General features: G+C 47.0%; 2 protein-coding genes across 4 annotated transcripts in view; both read right to left on the bottom strand.

The window, feature by feature from the left end:
* LOC100566328 (uncharacterized) overlaps nt 1-22,178 on the bottom strand; it is a 66,528-nt gene that overhangs the window by 8,853 nt on the left and 35,497 nt on the right. Inside the window, exons 13-17 of the mRNA XM_062969297.1 lie at nt 11,727-11,805; nt 10,492-10,535; nt 9,720-10,337; nt 9,047-9,167; nt 7,528-7,688 (exon numbers count right to left, since the gene is read on the bottom strand). Coding sequence (XP_062825367.1) covers nt 7,528-7,688; nt 9,047-9,167; nt 9,720-10,337; nt 10,492-10,535; nt 11,727-11,805 — 1,023 coding nt within the window. The remainder of the gene's footprint in view (nt 1-7,527; nt 7,689-9,046; nt 9,168-9,719; nt 10,338-10,491; nt 10,536-11,726; nt 11,806-22,178) is intronic.
* Nucleotides 6,161-14,268, bottom strand: LOC107983584 (zinc finger and SCAN domain-containing protein 22). Of its 3 annotated transcripts, none has more exons than XM_062973402.1 (4): nt 14,247-14,268; nt 9,720-10,535; nt 9,047-9,167; nt 6,161-7,688 (listed from the first exon to the last, which is right to left on the bottom strand). In XM_062973402.1, the coding sequence occupies exons 2-4, from the start codon at nt 10,443-10,445 to the stop codon at nt 6,547-6,549; spliced, it is 1,989 nt and encodes a 662-aa protein (XP_062829472.1). In that variant the 5' UTR covers nt 10,446-10,535; nt 14,247-14,268; the 3' UTR covers nt 6,161-6,546. The 3 variants fall into 3 exon arrangements, with proteins under 3 accessions (XP_062829472.1, XP_016853198.2, XP_016853199.2); XM_016997709.2 differs by lacking the exon at nt 14,247-14,268 and adding an exon at nt 11,727-11,880; XM_016997710.2 differs by lacking the exon at nt 14,247-14,268 and adding an exon at nt 10,634-11,349.

Genomic DNA, 22,178 nt, shown 5'->3' with positions numbered 1-22,178 from the left:
GGCTCTACAGGCCAATGGATACTCCACCATGGACATCAGAAGAGCTGTAAGGCCAAGAGCAAGCCAGGAGAATAAAGACAAAGATCCACCCAGAGAAAAGGTGTTCTTACCATACATCAAGGGAACCACTGACCGCATAGGCAAACTGATGAAGAAGCACAACCTACAAACTATCTACAGACCCACAAAGAAAATCCAACAAATGCTACGGTCAGCAAAAGACAAGAGGGATCATCTCTCCTCTGCAGGAGTCTACTGGATACCATGCAGCTGTGGACAAGTCTACATAGGGACCACCAAATGCAGCGCCCAAACACGAGTCAAAGAACATGAAAGGCACTGCAGACTCACTCAACCAGAGAAATCAGCTATAGCAGAGCACTTGATGAACCAACCTGGACACAGTATATTATTTGAGAACACAGAAATGCTTGACCACTCCAATAACTATCATGTTAGACTACACAGAGAAGCCATTGAAATTAACAAGCACGTGGACAACTTCAACAGAAAGGAGGAAACCATGAAAATGAACAAAATCTGGCTACCAGTATTTAAAAACTCAAAAATCAGAACAGTAAATAAGAAGCAACACTCTGAAAACAGATGAGTTCCAGACATGGGAACCAGGGGCAGCTAACGACTCTGAACAAAGGATGCCCCCAGGCAGGAAAAGGCCAGGAGATGAAGCTATTCAATGCTAATTAAGGTGATTACCTACATCATTCACACTGGCCTCCAACTGACAAGAGTTCTTCTCTCACCCTGAACTTTCCACAGATATATATATAACCTTTCCTTGCTTAGTTTTCTCCATACCTCACAACCTCTGAGGATGCCTGCCATAGATGTGGGCGAAACGTCAGGAGAGAATACTTCTGGAACATGGCCATACAGCCCGGAAAATATACAACAACCCAACCCTCCTGCTCTTCCTCACCCTGCTCCCAAAGGAGGAACTGAAACATTTCCCATCAGAGCCGCCTTGCCTTTCCTTCCCTTCCCCTGCCTTCTCTCACCTTCATCCCTCCGGTTCCTTCCCTCTAAACTCAAGAACTCCGCCTCAGGCGTTTCTCCTTTTCCTCCAAAAACCTCCAAGACATAAAAGCAAGAGGCACGAGTTTCCCAAGAAGCCGCTTTTGGAGGAGAAGCCGGACCAGGAAGAAGAGGACACAGGACACATCCTCCAAAGCAAAACACCGCAGGAAGTCCTCTCTAGCCACCTGGAGTTCCAGATCTCGGAGGTTTGCCTCAAAGCAGTCTTTGGTCTTCCAGGCTTTTGGACTTCAACCCCCAGAAGCCTCCGCTTCATTGCACAAGGAGCAGGAAGTCTGGGAACTGAAGTCCAAAACTGCCTGGAAGAGCGGAGTCTGGGAAACATGTGGCGTCTAAATAATAAATACAAATAAATAAATCATTTTATTTAAAATTGTTCGGAAATGCTTTTCGCAACGGGGAAGAAATTCCTCTGAGATTGAAAGGAGTTGAATTTTAGTAAAGTAATTTTTCCAGCTTACTCATAAGAAAAAACTTCAATTTATTTATATTTATTTACTGTACTTGTATTTATTAATTTTGTATTATTTTATTTTTTGTTAACATCCGTTTGTTAACATCAATCGTTCTTATTGTTTATAAAATGTTTTAAAATGACTTTTACATGGTCATTTCAACATGCAAATGTGAGTAGATAAATAGGTACCGCTCCGGCGGGAAGGTAACGGCGCTCCATGCAGTCATGCTGGCCACATGACCTTGGAGGTGTCTACGGACAACGCCGGCTCTTCGGCTTAGAAATGAAGATGAGCACCAACCCCCAGAGTCGGTCACGACTGGACTTAACCTTTACCTTCAATCTCCAAGCTTTCTCTCTGTTCTTTATCGCGTGCTGCTAAAATTGCCTGTAGATTAATGATGAATTGCAAAGGGTTTTCCTGGGCAAAGAAGGTGATTTTCCTCTGCAATAAAGCCTCAAGCACTTTGGACTCCTTCTCAGTCTCCCGTCCAGGTGCAAACCAAGGCTGACCCTGCTTAGCTTCCAAGATAGATCACATCAACTGTCTCAGAGATGTGCTGAAGGCCCTAGAGATTTTTGGAGAGAATCTATTTATCAAATCCTTCAATGGCTAAACTTGCAATTGGAAGGCTGTTAATATGTTTGCAGAAATAACCTCCTAAATGTGTGTGTGCGTGTGTGTGTGTGTGAAGGAAATGTCTCTTCTGGGAAAATGTGATCGAGGTGACCACCCTCCCCCCCAGGACTTTGTAAAAGATAGTTCAAAAATCAAGACTTTATGTTCTATATTCCATATATTTATAGTAGAAGGTGATTGAGACTTTTTACTGGAGTTTACTGTGGATTATCCCTGCACTCTGAGGCAAGAGATAACAACTTCATGAATTGTAAAATCATGCTGCTAAAACTCCACTTTTATGAATTTCCATGTTGGGTTCTCCAGATGTTATGAACTTCGTTCTTATCAAATATTTTCAATTGTTTATATCATTCATGATTCCCCTTTATGCAATGTAACTCACTTTTATGGATTCTCCCTTATTTCCATGAAATCTATCTATCTGCCTATATGTATTTGTACTCTTTGGGATCCCCGGAAAATATGTATTTTTCCCAGCATGGTTTATATTCCAACTTTATTTTATTTTTCATTTTATTTCATATAATTGTCAAGTCATGAAATCAAATAGGAAATATTTTGAACTCAACCTGAACCCCAGAACCTATCCCATTTCCTATGACCTAGGCTTCCCTTCCCAAAAACAAAAGGATAATCTGCCACCGCTAAACCCAATCAAATTCAGATTGCATGGACAATATAGGGCTTGAGTCGCCGAATTCGGAGTATTGACCTAAAGGTGATTCGCCCCAAGGCAAACATTGTCATATCTCACCCAAAGGAAAAACCAGGACACCTCAGGAAGGCGCCCTGCGGAGCCTGTAAATATGGCTCATCACCACCCATCTTTACTTCCACCTCTGACACCCCAAGGCATATCTAAAATCTGTATACGTGACAGAAACCCGAACATCCTTGATTGCTGCCATTAATCCCTTTAGAAATCGGTCTAGCAGGAATTAATCCGATATTTCCTGCCCTGTCACTTCATTGTTTCAATAACTCCCGCCTTCTCCTTCCTGATTGGCCCGAGTAGAGACAAAAGGCAGCTTCCTATTGGGCCAACGGAGCAAGGCGGGAAACGAAAGCCCGCCTCGTTCAACCTTCTAGCCTATCAACGATCAGATGGGCGGGGGAGCGGGGCGGGAAATTCAAAGGGCTGTCAGACTGAAATTCTGTATAAATATGGCTTTATTTTGATTATATGGTACCCTAGTAGACTGAATGATCGCTACTAGAGTCCTCTTCAGCTGAATCGCTCAATAAAGACTCCTTGGCGGAATTTTCCTTCAACTTTGGCGGACCTTCTTCATTTCGGCTTCAGGTTGTATTGCGGCTCATATTTTCCTATTGGCTCCGTCAAGGTCCGTTCTCTCAGGACCGGATCGGGTCTCTCCTTAAGGGCCCGATCCCCTAAAACACGGTCGACAACAAAACAAGCACAAAAATAGGGTTGAACATGCACCTGTTCAGGGGGAGAGGAGATATGGAATAAGCTTACAAATGTGCACTTTGTTAAAACATCTATTTGCCTCTCCTCTTTGGCTCAATTTCTGAGTGCCCTTCAATTGGGGCTCTTTCTCACACTCCACATTTCAAAAATGGAAGCAAACGGTAGATCAGAAGTACTGGAGAGAATGAAGTAACCACTTGAAAGGTCCCACTCAATCCATTTATAACAGAAAGTGGGTTCCTTGAAAAGAGTTGTAGAGAAACAGGTGAGCATCTGACAGGAGGCTGAAGGCACTGTAGTTTAACCTCATTTTGGCTCACGCCTGTTGAATAATGGGAGCTGTGGTTTTGCATGGTCCTTAGCCATCTCTGCCAGAGTCTGGTGCCTCACCAAACTACAAAAGCTCTGTATCACAGAGACATGGTGTTAATGCTACATTAGCTCTCCAGTGTAGTTGGGCCCTAAGACATTTAATGTGCCCAAGAAGGCTACTACATATACCCATAAGTCAACTTCATGCATATGTTGTGGGCAAGTTTTGACACCCTCTCTATGGCTCCCAGTGGCATCCTACCCAAGCATTCAAACTGCATAAGTAATGCCATAGTTCAATGTATTGTCGAAAGCTTTCATGGCCGGGATCACAGGGTTGTTGTATGTATTCCGGGATGTATGGCCATGTTCTAGAAGTATTCTCTCCTGACGTTTCGCCTACATCTATGGCAGGCATCCTCAGAGGTTGTGAGGCATGGAGAAACTAGGCAATGAAGGTTAATATATATCTGTGGAGAGTCCAGGGTGTGAGAAGAGTTCTTTGTCAGTTGGAAGTCAGCGTGAATGTTGCAGTTAATCACCCTAATTAGCATCGGAAAGGTTTGTCTCTTGCCTGGAGGGCATCCTTTGTTCGGAGTCATTAGCCATTCCTGGAGATCCTCTGCCCTCAGAGTGTTACTTCCCATCTACTGTTCTGATTTTTGAGTTTTTTAATACTGGTAGCCAGATTTTGTTCATTTTCATGGTTTCTTCCTTTCTGTTGAAGTTGTCCACGTGCTTGTGGATTTCAATGGCTTCTCTGTGTAGTCTGACATGATCGTTGAAGTGGTCAAGCATTTCTGTGTTCTCAAATAATATACTGTGTCCAGGTTGGTTCATCAAGTGCTCTGCTATGGCTGATTTCTCTGGTTGAGTTAGTCTGCAGTGCCTTTCATGTTCTTTGACTCGTGTTTGGGCGATGCTGCGTTTGGTGGTCCCTATGTAGAATTGTCCACAGCTGCATGGTATCCGGTAGACTCCTGCAGAGGAAAGAGGATCCCTCTTGTCTTTTGCTGACTGTAGCATTTGTTGGATTTTCTTTGTGGGTCTGTAGATAGTTTGTAGGTTGTGCTTCTTCATCAGTTTGCCTATGCGGTCAGTGGTTCCCTTTTCTCTGGGTGGATCTTTGTCTTTACTCTCCTGGCATGCAGCTCTTCTGATATCTGTGGTGGAGTCTTCACTGGCCTGTAGAGCCAAGTTTAGGTGGTTTAGTTCACCTTGGAGGAGGTGAGGTTCACAGATTCTTTGTGCACGGTCTGTCAGGGCTTTGATTGTGCTTCTTTTGTGACGGGTGATGGTTGGAGTTTTTATGAAGGTATCTATCTGTTGTGTAGGTTTTCTGTAGACTGTGTGGCCCAATTGTTGATTGGGTTTCTTCTCAAACATCTGAGGATGCCTGCCATTGATGTGGGCGAAACATCAGGAGAGAATACTTCTAGAACATGGCCATACAGCCCGGAATACATACAACAACCCAATGCCATGGTTGAAAGAAGAGAGGGTTGGTGTTTCTTTTTACATTCTTCCAGGATAGATACGGTGTCGTCTTTTGCCACTCCAGATACAGTAATACAGAGATGTGTCCTTTCTAAAAAATAAGAATTAGGGTACATACGTACATTGACCTGTGGATAAGTATACCTAGGATTTTGGGGTTGATTTTTTTCGACTAGGATTTCTAGACTTATACATGACAATATAGGGCAGGGGTCCCCTAATTAAGGCCCAGGGGCTGGATGAGGCCCTTCAAGGTCAGTTACCCAGCCCCTGCCCCCAAACTTTGGCTTCAGGGTCACCTTCAATCTAAAACGTTTCGAAGGTACACAAGAACAATCTTAATTAACTTGACTATCTCATCAACTAAAAGCAGGCCCACACTTTTCATTAAAATACCAGTAAGTTTATGTTGGCTAATATCATTCTTCATTTTAAATACTGTATTGCTTTTATTTTATTTTAGCAATACAACTGCTGGTGACTTTCTACCACTGTGCTATAAAGAGTGTCATAACCTATTGCATCTGCCCATGGTTTGGTAACTGTACAGTGGCAGATAGGAGGAAGCTCCAAAGGGTCACCACTTCTGCCCAGAGAATAACTGGTTGCTCTCTGTTCTCTTTGGAAGAACTTAAGTCTCACAGCTTTAAGAAAGCTCAGGACATTCTGAAGGACCCATTTAACTCAGCATATTCTTTTTTTTTTTTTGTATTATTTCCATCTGGCAGATGGTACAGGATGACAAAAACAAGGACAAACAGACTGAGAGACAGATTTTATCCTAAAGCTGTAGCAATATTGAACTTCATGGTTTCGCATTGATGTGGCACTGGAGGCTGTGCGATGGTGGTTGGACAGTAGAGGGATGGGTGTGTTGTTTTTGTGATGTGTGCTGGGGAAACATTTAATTTCGTTGTACAATGATACGGTAAATTCATTCTATTCTCTTCAAATAAGATATGTGCTGTGTGCATAAAAATTATTCATTATTTCTTCAAACTATAGTGAGGCCTCCCAACAGTCTGAGGGACCATGAACTGGCCCTCTCTTTAAAAGTTTGAGGACACCTGGTATAGAGTATTCCTTTTTAAGATGCCACTAGACGTTTGTTGCATTCAGTGAAAAGACTTAACACAGCCATGCTGACATTCAGCAAATGTTGATTTTTGTGAAGGATCTTCTCTCACCATGGATTCTCTGATGTAAAGTCAGGCTGCTATTTCGGCTGAAGCCCTTCCCACAATCTGAACAGGTGTATGGTTTCTCTCTGGTGTGGATTATCTTATGTCTGACAAAGGTGGACCGGTCACTGAACCTCTTTCCACACTCTGTACATTTATAGGGCTTCTCCCCAGTGTGAATTTTCTGGTGTGACTTGAGATGGTAACGTCGACCAAAGCACTTCCCACACTCCAAGCACTTATATGGTTTCTTCCCAGTGTGGATTATCTGGTGTGACTTGAGATGGGCACTCTGACCAAAGCATTTTCCACACTCCGAGCACTGATACGGCTTCTCCCCAGTGTGGACTCTCTGGTGTGACTTGAGACAAGCATTCTTACCAAAGTATTTCCCACACTCCAAGCACTGATACGGTTTCTTCCCAGTGTGGTTTATCTGATGTGACTTGAGACAGACACTCTTACCAAAGCATTTCCCACACTCCAAGCACTCAAATGGTTTCTTCCCAGTGTGGATTATCTGGTGTGACTTGAGATGGACACTCTGGCCAAAGCATTTCCCACACTCCAAGCACTCATATGGTTTCTCCCCAGTGTGGACTCTCTGGTGTCTTAAGAGGTGGGTCTTCCGACCAAAGCATTTCCCACACTCCAAACATTTAAATAGCTTCTTCCCTTTCTGGATCTTTGGATGCTTCATCTTACCGAGATCCGAATTTATACACTTTCTCCCATCTGCAGAAACACTTTGATTCAGATATATGTTGGAAATCGTCCCTTCATAAAGCGTTTCACATTCTGTAAGGTTTCCACTCTGATTCAAAGTCTTTGCAAACATTAAATCTGATCTGTACTCAGGGAAAATTCGACTATGAACACTGGAGGAAGCAATCCCCTTTTTTTCTTCCTCGCTTTCCTGCTGGATTGAGATTTCATGGGAGTCTCCCACCTGAAATGGGAAGGATTTGGCTCCTGGCTCATCCATGTTGCTTCTGCCTTGGCTTACTGACCCATCTTGGCTCCAGACATTCTCCTTCAATGTTTCACACTCTGTTCTTTCTGGGGAATCCTCACCTGGTGGCCCCCCTTTCTCACTTTTCCTTTCATCACCTGTTGGAAATAGAACAGAAGGCAAATTAAGACCCATTTTCACCATGAAAATTTCATAGTCTGAGAAAGTTACTGAGTTTAAACAGAGGTGGAAAAGCCATCTGTTGGGGTGTTTTCCTGCATGGCAGAATGGATATGGACTACATAGTCCTTGCAGTGTCTTCCAACTTTATGATTCTATGTCATCACAGGACCCATTGGTAACCCCATCACTCACAATATTAGATATATTGCATGGCCTCCAGAACAGCAGAACCCATATGTACGATTTCACTTACTTACACTTAAGGAAAAGTTATCTCTCTAGGCATTTGCTAGATCCTCCAGTGTGATTCTATGATATGTTTCCCCTGAACATTTTTGAACTTTGATGGCCAGAACTGGATATAATAATCCAGGCGAGGATTCACCAGCAATGATGACGATTTCCAGGCCAGGCCCATGCAGTCCCTGAACTTTCCCCAAGAAAGGGGAAACCTTGACCTTCCAAATACTACAACTTTCAATCTTCTCTGGCAAAGCATTTCAGGAGCTTGGAGCTCTATGTACTTGGCAGACTCTTGGGCTTAAATTGTCCAAAGGTCCAAGGCAGTGGTTATCAACCTGTGAGTCGCGGCCGCTTTGGGGGTCGAACGACTGCGCACAGGGGTTGCAGCTTTGCCTCCTTAATGTCTGAAAAGGGACCCCTCCTTCTCCTCCTCCCCTTCTTCCTCCGGCAGTGCGGGGCAGAGAGGAGTCACAGGGAGGCGCTTGGAGGCAGAGCAAGAAGGCACTCCCCTCTCTTTCTCCCCTTTTCCCTCTCTCTTTCTTTCTCACCCTTTCTTCCCTCTCCTTCTCTCTTGTTCTATCCCTTTCATTTCTTTTTCTTTCTCTCTTCCTCCCCCTCCTTCTTTCTCCCTTCCTTCTCTCTCTTTTTTCTCTCCCTTTCTCCTCCTCTCTTTTTCAAGATAAGTTTTATAGGTTTGTTCTTAAGTTGAATTTGTATGCAAACCAGAATAGGTACATTTCTTAAGTGTAACTCCAGCCATCTATAATTGCATATTGTTTTTGTGATTAATCACTATGCTTTAATTCTGTTCAAATTTTAACAATGAAAATACATTCTGCATATCAGATATTTACATTACAATTCATAACAGTAGCACAATTACAGTTATGAAGTAGCAATGAAAATAATTTTATGGTTGGGGGTCACCTCAACATGAGGAATTGTATTAAGGGGTCACGGCATTACAAAGGTTGAGAACCACGAGTCTAAGAGAAGGCCCTACTTAGGGGGAGAAGCAGCCACAGTGCTTTGGTTAATCTAGGGAGAGCATCACCAACATCCAAGGACACAAACAGCCCGTTTTTCTCACCCAAGGGCCCAGCATCCCCATCGTCATCTTCCTGTTTGGTCTTCACACTAAGCTTCTTCTGCTCAATCTCAGGCAAGGCTTGGACACCTTCAGGGGAACCCATCATCTCCTCTGACAGCACCTAAAATATTTATCACTTTTTAGCCAAATGTTTATCTTACATATATGGCTTTCCTCTGCTCTAGACAGTCCTCAAAGTATTTGTGAGGTAGTTCAGGGCCAGAGAAAATAACTGGCCCATGGTCACACAATGAGTTTCATAGTCCAGAAGGGACTTGAACCCAGATCTCACAAGTCACAATCACACCTTAAACTTACTGCCTGGGCATTTGATGGGGGCTGCATTTGCTCCTTGCAGGGCACTCCTCACCCCACTGTATTTCAGCTTTTTCTTAAATTAAAATCTCAGTATGCCCACCAGCTGAGCTCATGGGAATTTGTGAGACAATTTTCTTCTTCCATGACTGTTTCAGGCACAAAGGAGGGATTTTATTGGGGCAGAGGTGGTGCTGGGAGACCTAAGAAGGCTCAAAGGGAGCCCCATACAGTTTACATTGTACTTACCGCAGATCTGACCACACTGCTACCCTGTCTTGATAAATTAAGAAGGTCTGTTGGCACCTTGCACAAAGTAGCCCTTTGGGAAGCCTGGAACCCAATGAACTGTTCTCACCTGGTTTGCTTGCCTCTTGGCCTCTCGCTGCTTCTGGAGGAAGTCCTCCGCCAAGGCCACCGCCTGGGAGCAAGTCTCTGGACCACATTCCTTGACCCAGGCCTCTATCTCTGGAGGCAGGATGGCCAAGAACTGCTCCAAGACCAGCAGCTCCAGGATCTGCTCATTTGAATGCCTTTCAGGTTTCAGCCACTGACAACACAGTTCCTGAAGCTGCCCGTAAGCCCCTCTCGGACCCTCAGCCTCACGGTAGCGAAAATGCCGGAAACACTGCCGCTGTTCCTCTTGCCACATGGCATCCCTGTGCAATATGGTGGCCTTCACTTTCCCATAATCCTCCCTGTCTTTGGCCTCCAGGCCAGTGAAGGCCCGCTTGGCCTCTCCGCTCAATGCTGGCAGGAGCCGGGGTACCCACTCTTCCTTGGGCCACCGGCAGGCTTGGGCCACTTGCTCAAAGGAGGCCAGGAAGGCTTTGGCGTCGTCCCACGGCTCCTCCCTCGACTGAGAGGTGCCCCAGTTTGGGTGAGGGCCTTCCAGGCTCTTCAGGAACTCCTGCCATTGGGTTTCCCACCGCTGAAGCGAGTCTTTGTCAGGCTCCTGTTTCACCTCTGTTGGTCTCTTTGGCAGGAATGCCTCCGCTGTCCCAATATGGCAACTCCTTCTCACTCCCTGTGACACCTGCCCTAATATAAGATTTGTAAGGTCTTCTCGGATCTCCATTTTCATCCTTGGACAATACTAGTCTGAAACGGTGGGAAATGCTAGACTCTACTTCTGCAATCAAAACATCCGCATGGAGCTTTTCTGCCTGGAAAACTGAAAGAAAAAAGAAGAATATTACACAACATTCACATTTTAAAAAAGGAAGAGTTATGAAAGCAAAATGGAATGGAACTGGCCGTTGAATAACTAACCATGAAAGGGAAAAACGTCTAGGCCAAAGGGTCCCCAAGCTGATACCTGCAGGACGGTTGCGCTCCCCCAAGACATTTTACTCAGCCCCTGCCCTAAACTTGAGTCTCAGGGCTGCCCTGAGTCTGAAATGACTTGAAGGTAAAGAACTACAACAACAATACTAATGAGCTTCACTATCTCATCCACCAAAAGCAGGTGCACGCTTCCCATTGAAATACTGGTATTTTTAATTCAGTTAAAATTGTTCTTCATTTTACATATTGTAATGTTCCTTCGTTGTTTGTTTTTTTTTTGCAGTATAAGACATGTGCAGTGTGCATAGGAATGCATTAATTATCCCTCTTTTCCTCCCATAATCGGGACCTAAAGCAGCTCACAACTTGAAAAAACAAGACAACTAAAAACATGCAGAAAGTAGATTTTAAAATGGAATTAAACTGGTCGCGATAAATGTGAGTACATCTCCACTGTGAATGAATGCAGTTTGGTGCCCCTTTTAACTGCCAGGCTCAATGACATAGATTCAGGATAACTATAGTTTGGGAGGAGCCCCCAGTGGCGCAGTGGGTTAAACCGCTGAGCTGCTGAACTTGCTGACTGAAAGGTTGGCAGTTCAAATCCAGGGAGCGGAGTAGGCTTCTGCCAACCTAGCAGTTTGAAAACATGCAAATGTGAGTAGATCAATAGGTACCGCTTCTGCAGGAAGGTAATGGCGCTCCATGCTCCTAGGGGGTGTCTACGGATAAGGCCGGCTCTTCGGCTTAGAAATGGAGATGAGCACCAACTCCCAGAGTCGGACACGACTAGACTTATTGCCAGGGGAAAACCTTTACCTTTATCTTTATAGTTTGGGGAGGCACCAGCACTCTTAGGCAGAGAAGGGAAAGACCTTGTAAAACTGCAATTCCCAGGATCCCCCAGCATGGGGCCAGGGCAGGATCAGGGGCGTGAACCGCATTCCTTCTCCAGTGGAGATGCACCCAGGACACTCCCCTGGCCACCCTCCTGCTCTTCCTCATCCTGCTCCAAAGGAGGAGATGAAACATTTCTCATCAGATTCACCTTCCCTGTCCTTCCCCTGCCTTCCCTCACCTTCTTCCCTCCGGTTCCTTCCCTCTAAACCCAAGAACTCCGCCTCAGGTGTTTCTCCTTTTCCTCCAAAAAAACCTCCCTGAAAGAAAAGCAAAAGGGACGAGTTTCCCAAGAAGCCGCTTTTGGAGGAGAAGCCGGACCAGGAAGAGGGGGACACAGGACACATCCTCCAAAACAAAACACCGCAGGAAGTCCTCTCTAGCCACCTGGAGTTCCAGATCTCGAAGGTTTGCCTTAAAGAGACCTTTGTTCCTCCCAGAAGCCTCCGCTTCCTTGGAGAAGGAGCAGGAATTCTGGGAACTGAAGTCCAAAACTGCCTGGAAGATCCGAGTCTGGGAAACTGGGGGAATTAAGGTGAGGGAAGGGGAGGAAAGGCGGTTCTGATAGGAAATGTTTCAGCTCCTCCTTTGGGAGCTGGATGAGGAAGAGCAGGAGGGTGGCCAGGGGAGTGAGTGTCCTGAGATGCATCTCCATGGAGAAGGAATGCAGTTCACACTCCTGACCCTGCCCTGGCCCCATGCTGGGGGATGCTGGGAATTGCAGTCTTACAAGGTCTTTTCCTCCCCAAACTACAGCTGCTCTGACCCTATAGCATTGACCCTAGCAGTTAAAAGGGGCACCAAACTGCATTCATTCGCCAGTGTAGATGCACCCTCGTTTGTTGTGACCAGTTTAATTCCATTTTAAAATGTACTTCCTGCATGTTTTTACTTGCCTAGCTTTTTAAAGTTGTGATCCACTCTGGGTCCCAGTTATGGGAGAAAAAGAGGGATAATAAATACACAACCAAAAAGTGAATATATTCCTCATCATTAGATACCGTGTTTCCCCAAAAATATGGCAGTGCCTTATATTATTTTTTGCTCCCAAAGATGCTCTAGGTCTTATTTTCAGGGGATGTCTTATTTTTCCATGAAGAAGAATTCGCATTTATTGTTGAACAAAAAAAAAAAGAACATTTATTATATACTATACAGCAGTTGTCATCACAAACCAGCATAACCAGACAAACTGTGAATCCTATCAAAAATGTCTTGTTAGTACCATTATTTCCATGTACAACACTATGGTACATACATTTACCGATCCTGCATGCTCTGGTGTTCTGTTCATTGGGCATGCTTCCAAACAAAAACTTTGCTAGGTCTTACTTTAGGGGGAGGCCTTATATTTAGCAATTCAGCAAAACCTCTACTAGGTCTTATTTTCTGGGGATGTCTTAGTTTAGGGGAAACAGGGTATCAGGACTAGAGCTGATGGGAGTTGAGATACAGCAACAGCTGGAAGACTGTTGTTTGCTCTGTTTCGTCAGGAAAAAGAAAGAAGGCTTGCCCAATTGTGGTCGAACCAGGGCAGTCATCTGCATTCAGCCTAATCTGACCTGCAGCAGTGAGTTCCGCTGATCGGAAGGAACCATGCTGAGACCAATCTGGCCATGCGTGCATGCCCCAGCAGTAGCTTAAGGCATATCTTCTGCCTCTTCCCTATCCCTTTCAGGCTTTTTAACTATGTAACAAACCTCTAACAAAAGAATCTCCTTGCTCCAACTTCTCTTCTTGAGTGGCTATTTTGTATCCTTCCTTGCGCTATAGCATGAATTCCTTTCCTATCCTAGAAGCCCTGCCTCCCTCTCTTCCCCTCTCTGGGCGAACCGTGGATTGACCCCCCCCCCCCAGCCTCTATTTCCAGCCATATCTTTCTTATTTGGACCCCAGGCATGACCATCTTCCTCACCTCTAACTCCAAAGGCCTCCCCGTCACAAGGAGACCACCCGTTCTCAAATTAATAAAGTTTTAAGAAGCAAATCAGCTGACTGACAAAACCTGTCAAAACGGAGTTTCCCCGCGCCGCGGCACAGTTTTCTTTGCAAGAACAGACTAACGAAGGTTCGGACTACATGCTGGGCGCGTGGCATGGAAGGTGAACTGCCCTCACATTCGGAGTGCAACCTCCCGCCGACCTTTGGCCCAGTAGGGCCGTTTCGCCCGGATTGCCACAGATTCCACCCCTTTTCTGAACTTTTATCACTTTATGAACTCCCTGCATTAAAACTTGGGCTTTGGGGATGGGTGAAACAAGATGAATTATGTTCCCACATGTGTCCTGTGTACCCTGCATGCTCCCTTTTCCCTTTATTACCATGAAATATATTTTATATTAAAGAATGACCGAAATCTGACCTAGGAATCAATATGAACAGATAGTTGCAACATTGACCGGAGGAGATTAATCCTCACACCAGGAGACTGTCAGACGCTCATCTTGCATGGACAATAGATATGGTCTTCCCCTCCCATTAAACGTCGGAGCAAGCCCATTTAATGGGAAGATGGCTATCTGGTTCTCGGACCACTTACAATGGGGGCGATCAAAGCCTACGATCGCCTCAGCTGTCAAAATGAACTGGACTCGTTCAGAAACAAATCCTGCCTATCTGGTCTGCCTTGACTCACCAGAATTTGGCAAGCCTGCTAGACAAATATGTATATTTGCACCCCAAGAAGCAATCTGGAAAATACCTTGAGGGCTTATCGAGGCTCTCGGAACTTCCTTCTTGCATATTGACTCAATGACACTATCATAATCCCTAGCAAATCCATTGTTCTCAGCTCAGCCCGCCTCCTTGCCTCTGATTGGTGGAGGAACCGAGACGGCAGGAGCTCCCTGATTGGACAGGGATTCGCGCCGCTCCCTCAGGGGCCAATCAGTGCGCAGGTGGGTGGGGGAATGAGTAGCACGAATTTCAAATCGCGCCTCCCCATTTTCTGTATTATAGAAGTTGTTGCTCTGTATTTTATGACATGGCTCCTTGATGAACGATCGCGGGTGTCATCCTTTTCAGCTGAACTGAATAAACAACTCGGTCTTCTTTCTTCACGTCTGAGGGTGAGATCTTTGTAGCGAGAATCCTTGACCTTTAGCGACTCTCCCCTTGCCAGGATTCTCGGACCTACGGCCGGGGGTAGGAGCTAGGGTTCCCTCCTAAAGAAGGGGACCCCCCAAATCCTAGCTCGATATCACAATGTTAAAATGCCTTGTGACCTTTCTCCAACCTCAGAGCCATAAGTATTCTTGGGCTGCTATTCCTATTAAGTGGTCGGTGTTGTCATTCAGTATCATCTGGGGACCCAAACTAGATAAAAACTAGTACCACACACTATGTAAAAGCTGACCCTATGTAATAGCTGAGCTGACCCTCTGTATCCACAGATTCTCCATCCATGGTCTCAATTGTCCTTTAAGGATGATGTGGCCCTTGATTAAAATGGGCTTGACCATTCTGTTTTTATCTTTTCATGGTTACTTCTTCAACGGCCAATTCCATTCCAGCTCTGCGTCTTTGCTTTCATAACTCTTCCTCTTTAAAATCTGAATGTTGTGTAATCTTCTTCTTTTTTCTTTCAGTTTTCCAGGTGGTAAGCTCCAGGCACATGTTTAGACTGCCGCAGTAGAACATTTCAGACTAGTATTGTCCAAGGATGAAAATGGAGACCCGAGAAGACCTTACAAGTCTTATACCAGGGCAGGTGTCACGGGAAGTGAGAGGGAGCTGCCATGTTGGGATGACAGAAGCATTCCTGCAAAGAAGACCAATGGAAGTGAAACATGAGCCCAACAAAGACTCGCTTCAGCTATGGGAAACCCAATGGCAGGAGTTCCTGAAGAGCGTGGAAGGCCCTCACCCAAACTGGGGCACCTCTCAGTCGAGGGAGGAGCCGTGGGACGACGCCAAAGCCTTCCTGGCCTCCTTTGTGTCAAGACCCAGGCTGCAGAGCACCAATAACCATACACAGAGGCCAGAATCTATCTAATATCTTTATTGAAGGAATATATAAAGTTAATAAAAACAAGTGTAGAAAATAGTCCAGAATTAGACCTTTCAGGAAAGGTCAGAATTAGTCCAAGAAAGCAATGTCCAATAAGAAATATTAAGGTCCAAAGTTGTAATCCAATAACCGAAACACTCACTTTGCCAAGCAAAGTGAGGGGAGATGACAAGGTCCTTTAGTCCATGAAACTTGAGCAAGGCTAGGAAATAACTTGATACTTGAAACAAGGCTTGAACGTGGAACAAGGTAACTAGGAACAAGAACAAGGTCCGTGGAATAACTTGGTAAAATCCGTGGTACAAGGCAAGGATTGGTCCTGGGAAACAAGGCAAAGTCCGTAGGTAAACAAAGGCTGGGAAGCAAGGCGAAGGCTGGATAGCAAGGCAAGGCTTGAGCGAGAGCGAGGCTTGAATCGGAGCGCGCTGTCCAGACACGACCCGCTCCGTAGGCTGACGAATTGACTCCGCGAAGTTACTACGCGGGTAAAACACCTAAATAGAGTCTAGCTTTCCCGCCGAAGCAGTTCTCTGGGAATCAGAACCGAAAGCTAACTCTGAGACCAGATGTGAGACTCCCCAAAGATTCTCACGAGAAGCAGTCTTAATTGGCCACATTCTTAGCTGCAATCCTTGCACTCCTGCGCGAAGCTGAATCCAAACTTCTCTGTTGTTTACAAAACTCCCGGCGCAAGAATACGGGAGAAGTAGGCTCTGGGCTTGTTTGACATACTTCTGGGAGACAACTTTCTTGCAGGTGCAAGGTTCCCAGATCTGCCTGGGAAAGATCTGGCTGAGAGGAATCCAGTTCAGACTGGGAAGGTAAAAAACCCAAGTTTTCATCTTCATCAGGAATTACAATGTCCTGAGCAGGACTACAAGGCCCATGGGTCATCACACTATCCCCCTCCTCAAGGCCCCTCCCAAACTGGGGCCCTCTCCCCGAGGCGCGAGGTCGTGGTTTGGTGGGATAGGTCTGATGAAAGCGACGGGTTAGATCAGGAGCATGGACTGTGGAGGCGTCTTCCCAGGAGCGTTCCTCAGGGCCAAAACCCACCCAGTCAATGAGATATTGTAGGCGGCGGCGGTGAAAGCGAGAATCCAAAATGTCCTCAACCTCGAACTCCTCCTCCCCATTCATCAAAACAGGAGGGGGGGCCGGTTGGTCTGTATCAGGTCGCACACCATCCGCCGGAAGGAGCAGGGAACGGTGAAACACTGGGTGAATGCGCATTGAACGCGGAAGTTGGAGTTTGAAAGTCACGGGGTTAAGTTGCGCCACCACTGGATAGGGGCCAATGAAACGGGCATCTAACTTCCGGCAGGGGCGGTGGGAGGGCAGAAAGCGAGTGGACAGGAAAACCCGATCTCCTACCTTGATTTCGGGGCCCGGCTGGCGATGTTTGTCAGCGTGGCGTTTATAGTCCTCCTTGGCTTGGTCCAGTTGCTGGAGCAAAAGTTGTTGCACCGCTGTGAGTTCCTGCAGCCAATCCTCTGCTGCGGGAACTTCTGAAGTTCCAATGACAGGGGGAAAGAAACGTGGATGGAAGCCGTAGTTTGCAAAGAACGGCGTTTCTTTTGTAGAAGCTTGAACTCCATTGTTGTAGGCAAACTCAGACAGTGGTAACAGAGAAGCCCAATTGTCCTGTTGGTAGTTTACATAACAGCGAAGATACTGCTCCAAAGTGGCATTGGTGCGCTCCGTTTGCCCATCTGTTTGGGGATGATGAGCTGAAGATAAGCGAGAGTCTATGCCCAATAGTTTTTGTAGTGCCTTCCAAAAACGAGAGGTGAATTGAGATCCACGGTCTGTGACTAAACTCTTGGGCAATCCATGTAGTCTGAAAACATGTTGAAGAAATAGATCCGCAGTTTCTTTGGCCGTGGGGAGGCCTTCACAGGGAATGAAATGGGCTAACTTGGTGAAAAGGTCCACCACCACCAAAATCGTGGTGAATCCACAGGAAGGTGGTAGGTCAGTGATGAAATCCGCGGAAATTATTTCCCATGGGCGAGATGGGGTAGGAAGGGGGTGTAAAAGCCCTGAGGGCTTTTCCCTTCGTATCTTGGAGCGCTGGCATACTGGGCAGGTGTTGACATATTTTTCCACATCCTTGCGGATCTTGGGCCACCAAAAATCCCTTAGGATCAAATGCATAGTTTTAAATAGTCCGAAGTGTCCTGCTGGTTTGCAGTCATGACACAGACGAAGCGCTTTTTCCCTGCCCGGTCCGGGTGGGATATAAACATGATTTCTATAGCAGAGCAGCCCATCTTTAAGCGAAAAGGGAAAGTGCAGACCTTGGCGAAGTTGGTCCTGCGCCCAGGCATCTGCTTGCTGACTAGCCCTGATTTCTTGAGCACAGATGGGTCCTGGAGTAGGGGAAGTTGAACCAATGGGAATGGATTTGGTGTTCCCCACCGTGAGCGTGGCAAAGTTCTCGGGTTGTAGCAGTTGGGATTCAAAGGTCTCCTTGCGTCCTGCAGCGTATTCCGGTTTACGTGACAGGGCGTCTGCTTGCTTGGTTTGGGCTGGGGTCACATAATGGATCTGGAAGTTGAAACGTTCAAAGAATAAAGCCCAACGTTGCTGCCTCTGGTTTAGTTTGCGGGCAGTTCTTAGATGTTCTAGATTACGATGATCAGTGTGGACTTCAATGGGAAATTTGGCCCCTTCTAGCCAATGTCTCCAAGTTTCAAAGGCTGCCTTTATGGCCAGTAGTTCTTTTTCCCAAATGGTGTAATTCCTCTCTGGTGTGGTTAGTTGACGAGAATAAAAGGCACAGGGATGGAGGTGATCTCCCACCGGTTGTAAGAGTACAGCCCCAATTGCCACATCAGAGGCGTCCGCCTGCACCACAAAAGGGGTTCCAGGATTTGGGTGCTGTAGAATTGGCTGGGAGGTGAATAGTTTCTTTAGTTGCTGGAACCCTCTCTCTGCTTGATCAGTCCAGCGGAAAGGCTGCTTTCCACGGATGCAGCTAGTGATGGGGTCGGACCAGCGGGCAAAATCTGGAATGAACTTGCGGTAATAGTTCGCGAACCCCAAGAAACGCTGCACCTCCTTCTTGTTAGTTGGCGCCCGCCATTCCAATACTGCTGAAACCTTGGCTGGATCCATGGAAAGCCCTAGAGGCGAGATGCGGTAACCAAGGAAATCTACCTCTTGTAGATCAAAGGCGCATTTTTCCAGCTTGGCATAAAGTCCATGATCCCGCAATCGTTGTAACACCATTTTGACGTGGTTCTCATGTTCTGATTGTGATCTAGAAAACACCAAAAAATCGTCCAGGTAGATTATCAAGAACCTGTCTAGATAGTCCTGAAAAATGTCGTTGACAAAATGCTGGAACGTTGCGGGGGCTCCGCATAAACCGAAATTCATAACTCGGGACTCGAATAATCCGAATTTGGTCTGGAAGGCGGTCTTCCACTCGTCCCCTTCCCTGATGCGAACTAAGTTGTAAGCCCCCCGAAGATCCAGCTTGGTGTAAACCTTGGCTCCTCGAAGCCGATCCAATAGATCCGAGATTAAGGGCAGGGGATAGCTGTTCCGCTTGGTGATATTGTTCAATGCTCTGTAGTCCACCACCAAGCGTAGTTCCCCTGACTTCTTCTTCACAAACATCACTGGGGAGGCGGCTGGGGATTGAGAGGGTCTGATGAATCCCTTGCGAAGGTTTGTCTCTAGGAATTCCCTGAGAGCTTCTTGCTCTGGTTCAGTCAGGGAGTAGAGATGCCCTCGCGGGATCGGGGCCCCCTCCACCAAGTCAATGGCACAGTCATAAGGTCTATGTGGGGGTAATTTTTCGGCTTCTTTCTCATTGAATACATCCCAATACTCGGAGTACTTCTTTGGCAAGGTGATGATGGGCTCGGTGTCCGTGGCGTGGCATACCTTGGCTACGAGGCAATGGTTTTGGCAGTACGGTGAAGCAAACTGCAGTTCTCTGTTGGACCAGGAGATGTTAGGGTCGTGGAGAGTCAGCCATGGAATTCCCAAAATCACAGGGAAATGAGGAACCTCGGTAACAAAGAAGGAAATCTCTTCCATATGTTCCCTTATCCACATCCTGGTGGGTTCCGACCACTGACTTACGGGGCCCGTCTTGAGGGGGCGGCCGTCTATGGCTTGCACCACACGGGCATTCTTGAAATCATGATATTGTAATCCCAGAGAGTCGGCATACTCTCTATCGATGAAATTGTTGGTAGCTCCAGAGTCTATCATGGCGTGGATCATGACGGGTCCCCTTTTTGCTGACCATAATGTGACCACGAGAAGGAACAGGACCCCGGTTGGCGGCTCTTGGATGGATTTTTTGACCGGGTTGGCGAGCCTCTCTACACCCGGTCGTTGGCTTCCCCCGCCGGCTGTGTGCCAGTCGGCTCAGACGTCTTCGTCTCCGTGGAGGACGCCGCCGCAAGACGGGCGGCAGGCTTCCCTTTGGCTGGGCACTCTCTGGCGAAGTGGCCCCCGTTCCCGCAGTACCAGCAGAGGTTTAAGCGTTGACGACGGGCCTTCTCGGCGGCATCTAGTCTGGGACGCACATTGCCCAACTGCATCGGCACCTCCTCGCTCCCTCTGGGGTATGGGGTTGGCGGTGGGGGTCTCCAGACCGGACGTGGCTGAACGCTGGCGGGAGCGGGGGGTTTTGCCCCGGCTCTACCGCCCTGGCCTCGAACCCACTGTTTCCTGTTGGCAATCATGACTTCAGCCCGTAAACATTGATCAATGAGTGCCTCGAGGGTCTGGGGAGGATCCACCTTGGAGATTTCTTCCAGCATTTCAATGTTGAGACCCTCCCGGAATTGTCCCCTGAGGGCTACATCGTTCCAGCCGGTGTTGTGGGCCAGCACTCGGAACTCGGCTATATACTGAGACATAGGTCTGTCTCCTTGGAAAAGGCGACGGAGTTTGTGACCGGCTGCCTCCAAATTGTCCTCGATTCCCCAAGTCTCCTTGAGGTGGTCCAAGAAGCGTTGCGCTGATCTTAGGTGTGGAGAGGCTTGGTCGTACAGTGCCGTCGCCCAGCTGGCCGCTGGCCCGTCTAGAAGACTGTAAACCCATGCCACTTTGATGTCTTCTTGGGGAAACTCGGCAGCACGGGCCTCTAGATAAGCTTGACATTGGCGACGGAAGACATGAACCTTAGAAGCTTCTCCAGTAAACTTGGTTGGCAACGCCATGGCCGGAAGACGAATTCCGCGTTCCTTCAAACCCCTTATTTCTCCATCCTGTGCATTGAGCTTATCACGGATTCGGTCCACCTCCTCCTTGTCGATGGTGTAGGTAATCGGCTGGCCGCTCGGCCCAGGTACGACTCCGGTAGACATTCTGGCCGAGGTTAATTGGTGCTTAGGGTGGCGGAGTCAAACTGTCAAGACCCAGGCTGCAGAGCACCAATAACCATACACAGAGGCCAGAATCTATCTAATATCTTTATTGAAGGAATATATAAAGTTAATAAAAACAAGTGTAGAAAATAGTCCAGAATTAGACCTTTCAGGAAAGGTCAGAATTAGTCCAAGAAAGCAATGTCCAATAAGAAATATTAAGGTCCAAAGTTGTAATCCAATAACCGAAACACTCACTTTGCCAAGCAAAGTGAGGGGAGATGACAAGGTCCTTTAGTCCATGAAACTTGAGCAAGGCTAGGAAATAACTTGATACTTGAAACAAGGCTTGAACGTGGAACAAGGTAACTAGGAACAAGAACAAGGTCCGTGGAATAACTTGGTAAAATCCGTGGTACAAGGCAAGGATTGGTCCTGGGAAACAAGGCAAAGTCCGTAGGTAAACAAAGGCTGGGAAGCAAGGCGAAGGCTGGATAGCAAGGCAAGGCTTGAGCGAGAGCGAGGCTTGAATCGGAGCGCGCTGTCCAGACACGACCCGCTCCGTAGGCTGACGAATTGACTCCGCGAAGTTACTACGCGGGTAAAACACCTAAATAGAGTCTAGCTTTCCCGCCGAAGCAGTTCTCTGGGAATCAGAACCGAAAGCTAACTCTGAGACCAGATGTGAGACTCCCCAAAGATTCTCACGAGAAGCAGTCTTAATTGGCCACATTCTTAGCTGCAATCCTTGCACTCCTGCGCGAAGCTGAATCCAAACTTCTCTGTTGTTTACAAAACTCCCGGCGCAAGAATACGGGAGAAGTAGGCTCTGGGCTTGTTTGACATACTTCTGGGAGACAACTTTCTTGCAGGTGCAAGGTTCCCAGATCTGCCTGGGAAAGATCTGGCTGAGAGGAATCCAGTTCAGACTGGGAAGGTAAAAAACCCAAGTTTTCATCTTCATCAGGAATTACAATGTCCTGAGCAGGACTACAAGGCCCATGGGTCATCACACTTTGAGCAAGTGGCCCAAGCCTGCCGGTGGCCCAAGGAAGAGTGGGTGCCCCGGCTCCTGCCAGCATTGAGTGGAGAGGCCAAGCGGGCCTTCACCAGCCTGGAGGCCGAAGGCAGGGAGGATTATGGGAAAGTGAAGGCCGCCATCTTGCATGGGGACGGCATGCGGAGGGAGGAGCAGCGGCAGTGTTTCCGGCGTTTCCACTACCGGGAGGCCGAGGGGCCGAGAGGGGCTTACGGGCAGCTTCAGGAACTGTGTTGCCGGTGGCTGAAA

This window comes from Anolis carolinensis, chromosome 2 (assembly GCF_035594765.1).
Source record: "Anolis carolinensis isolate JA03-04 chromosome 2, rAnoCar3.1.pri, whole genome shotgun sequence".
NCBI lineage: Eukaryota > Metazoa > Chordata > Lepidosauria > Squamata > Dactyloidae > Anolis > Anolis carolinensis.
This window is presented reverse-complemented; position numbering and strand designations above follow the sequence as displayed.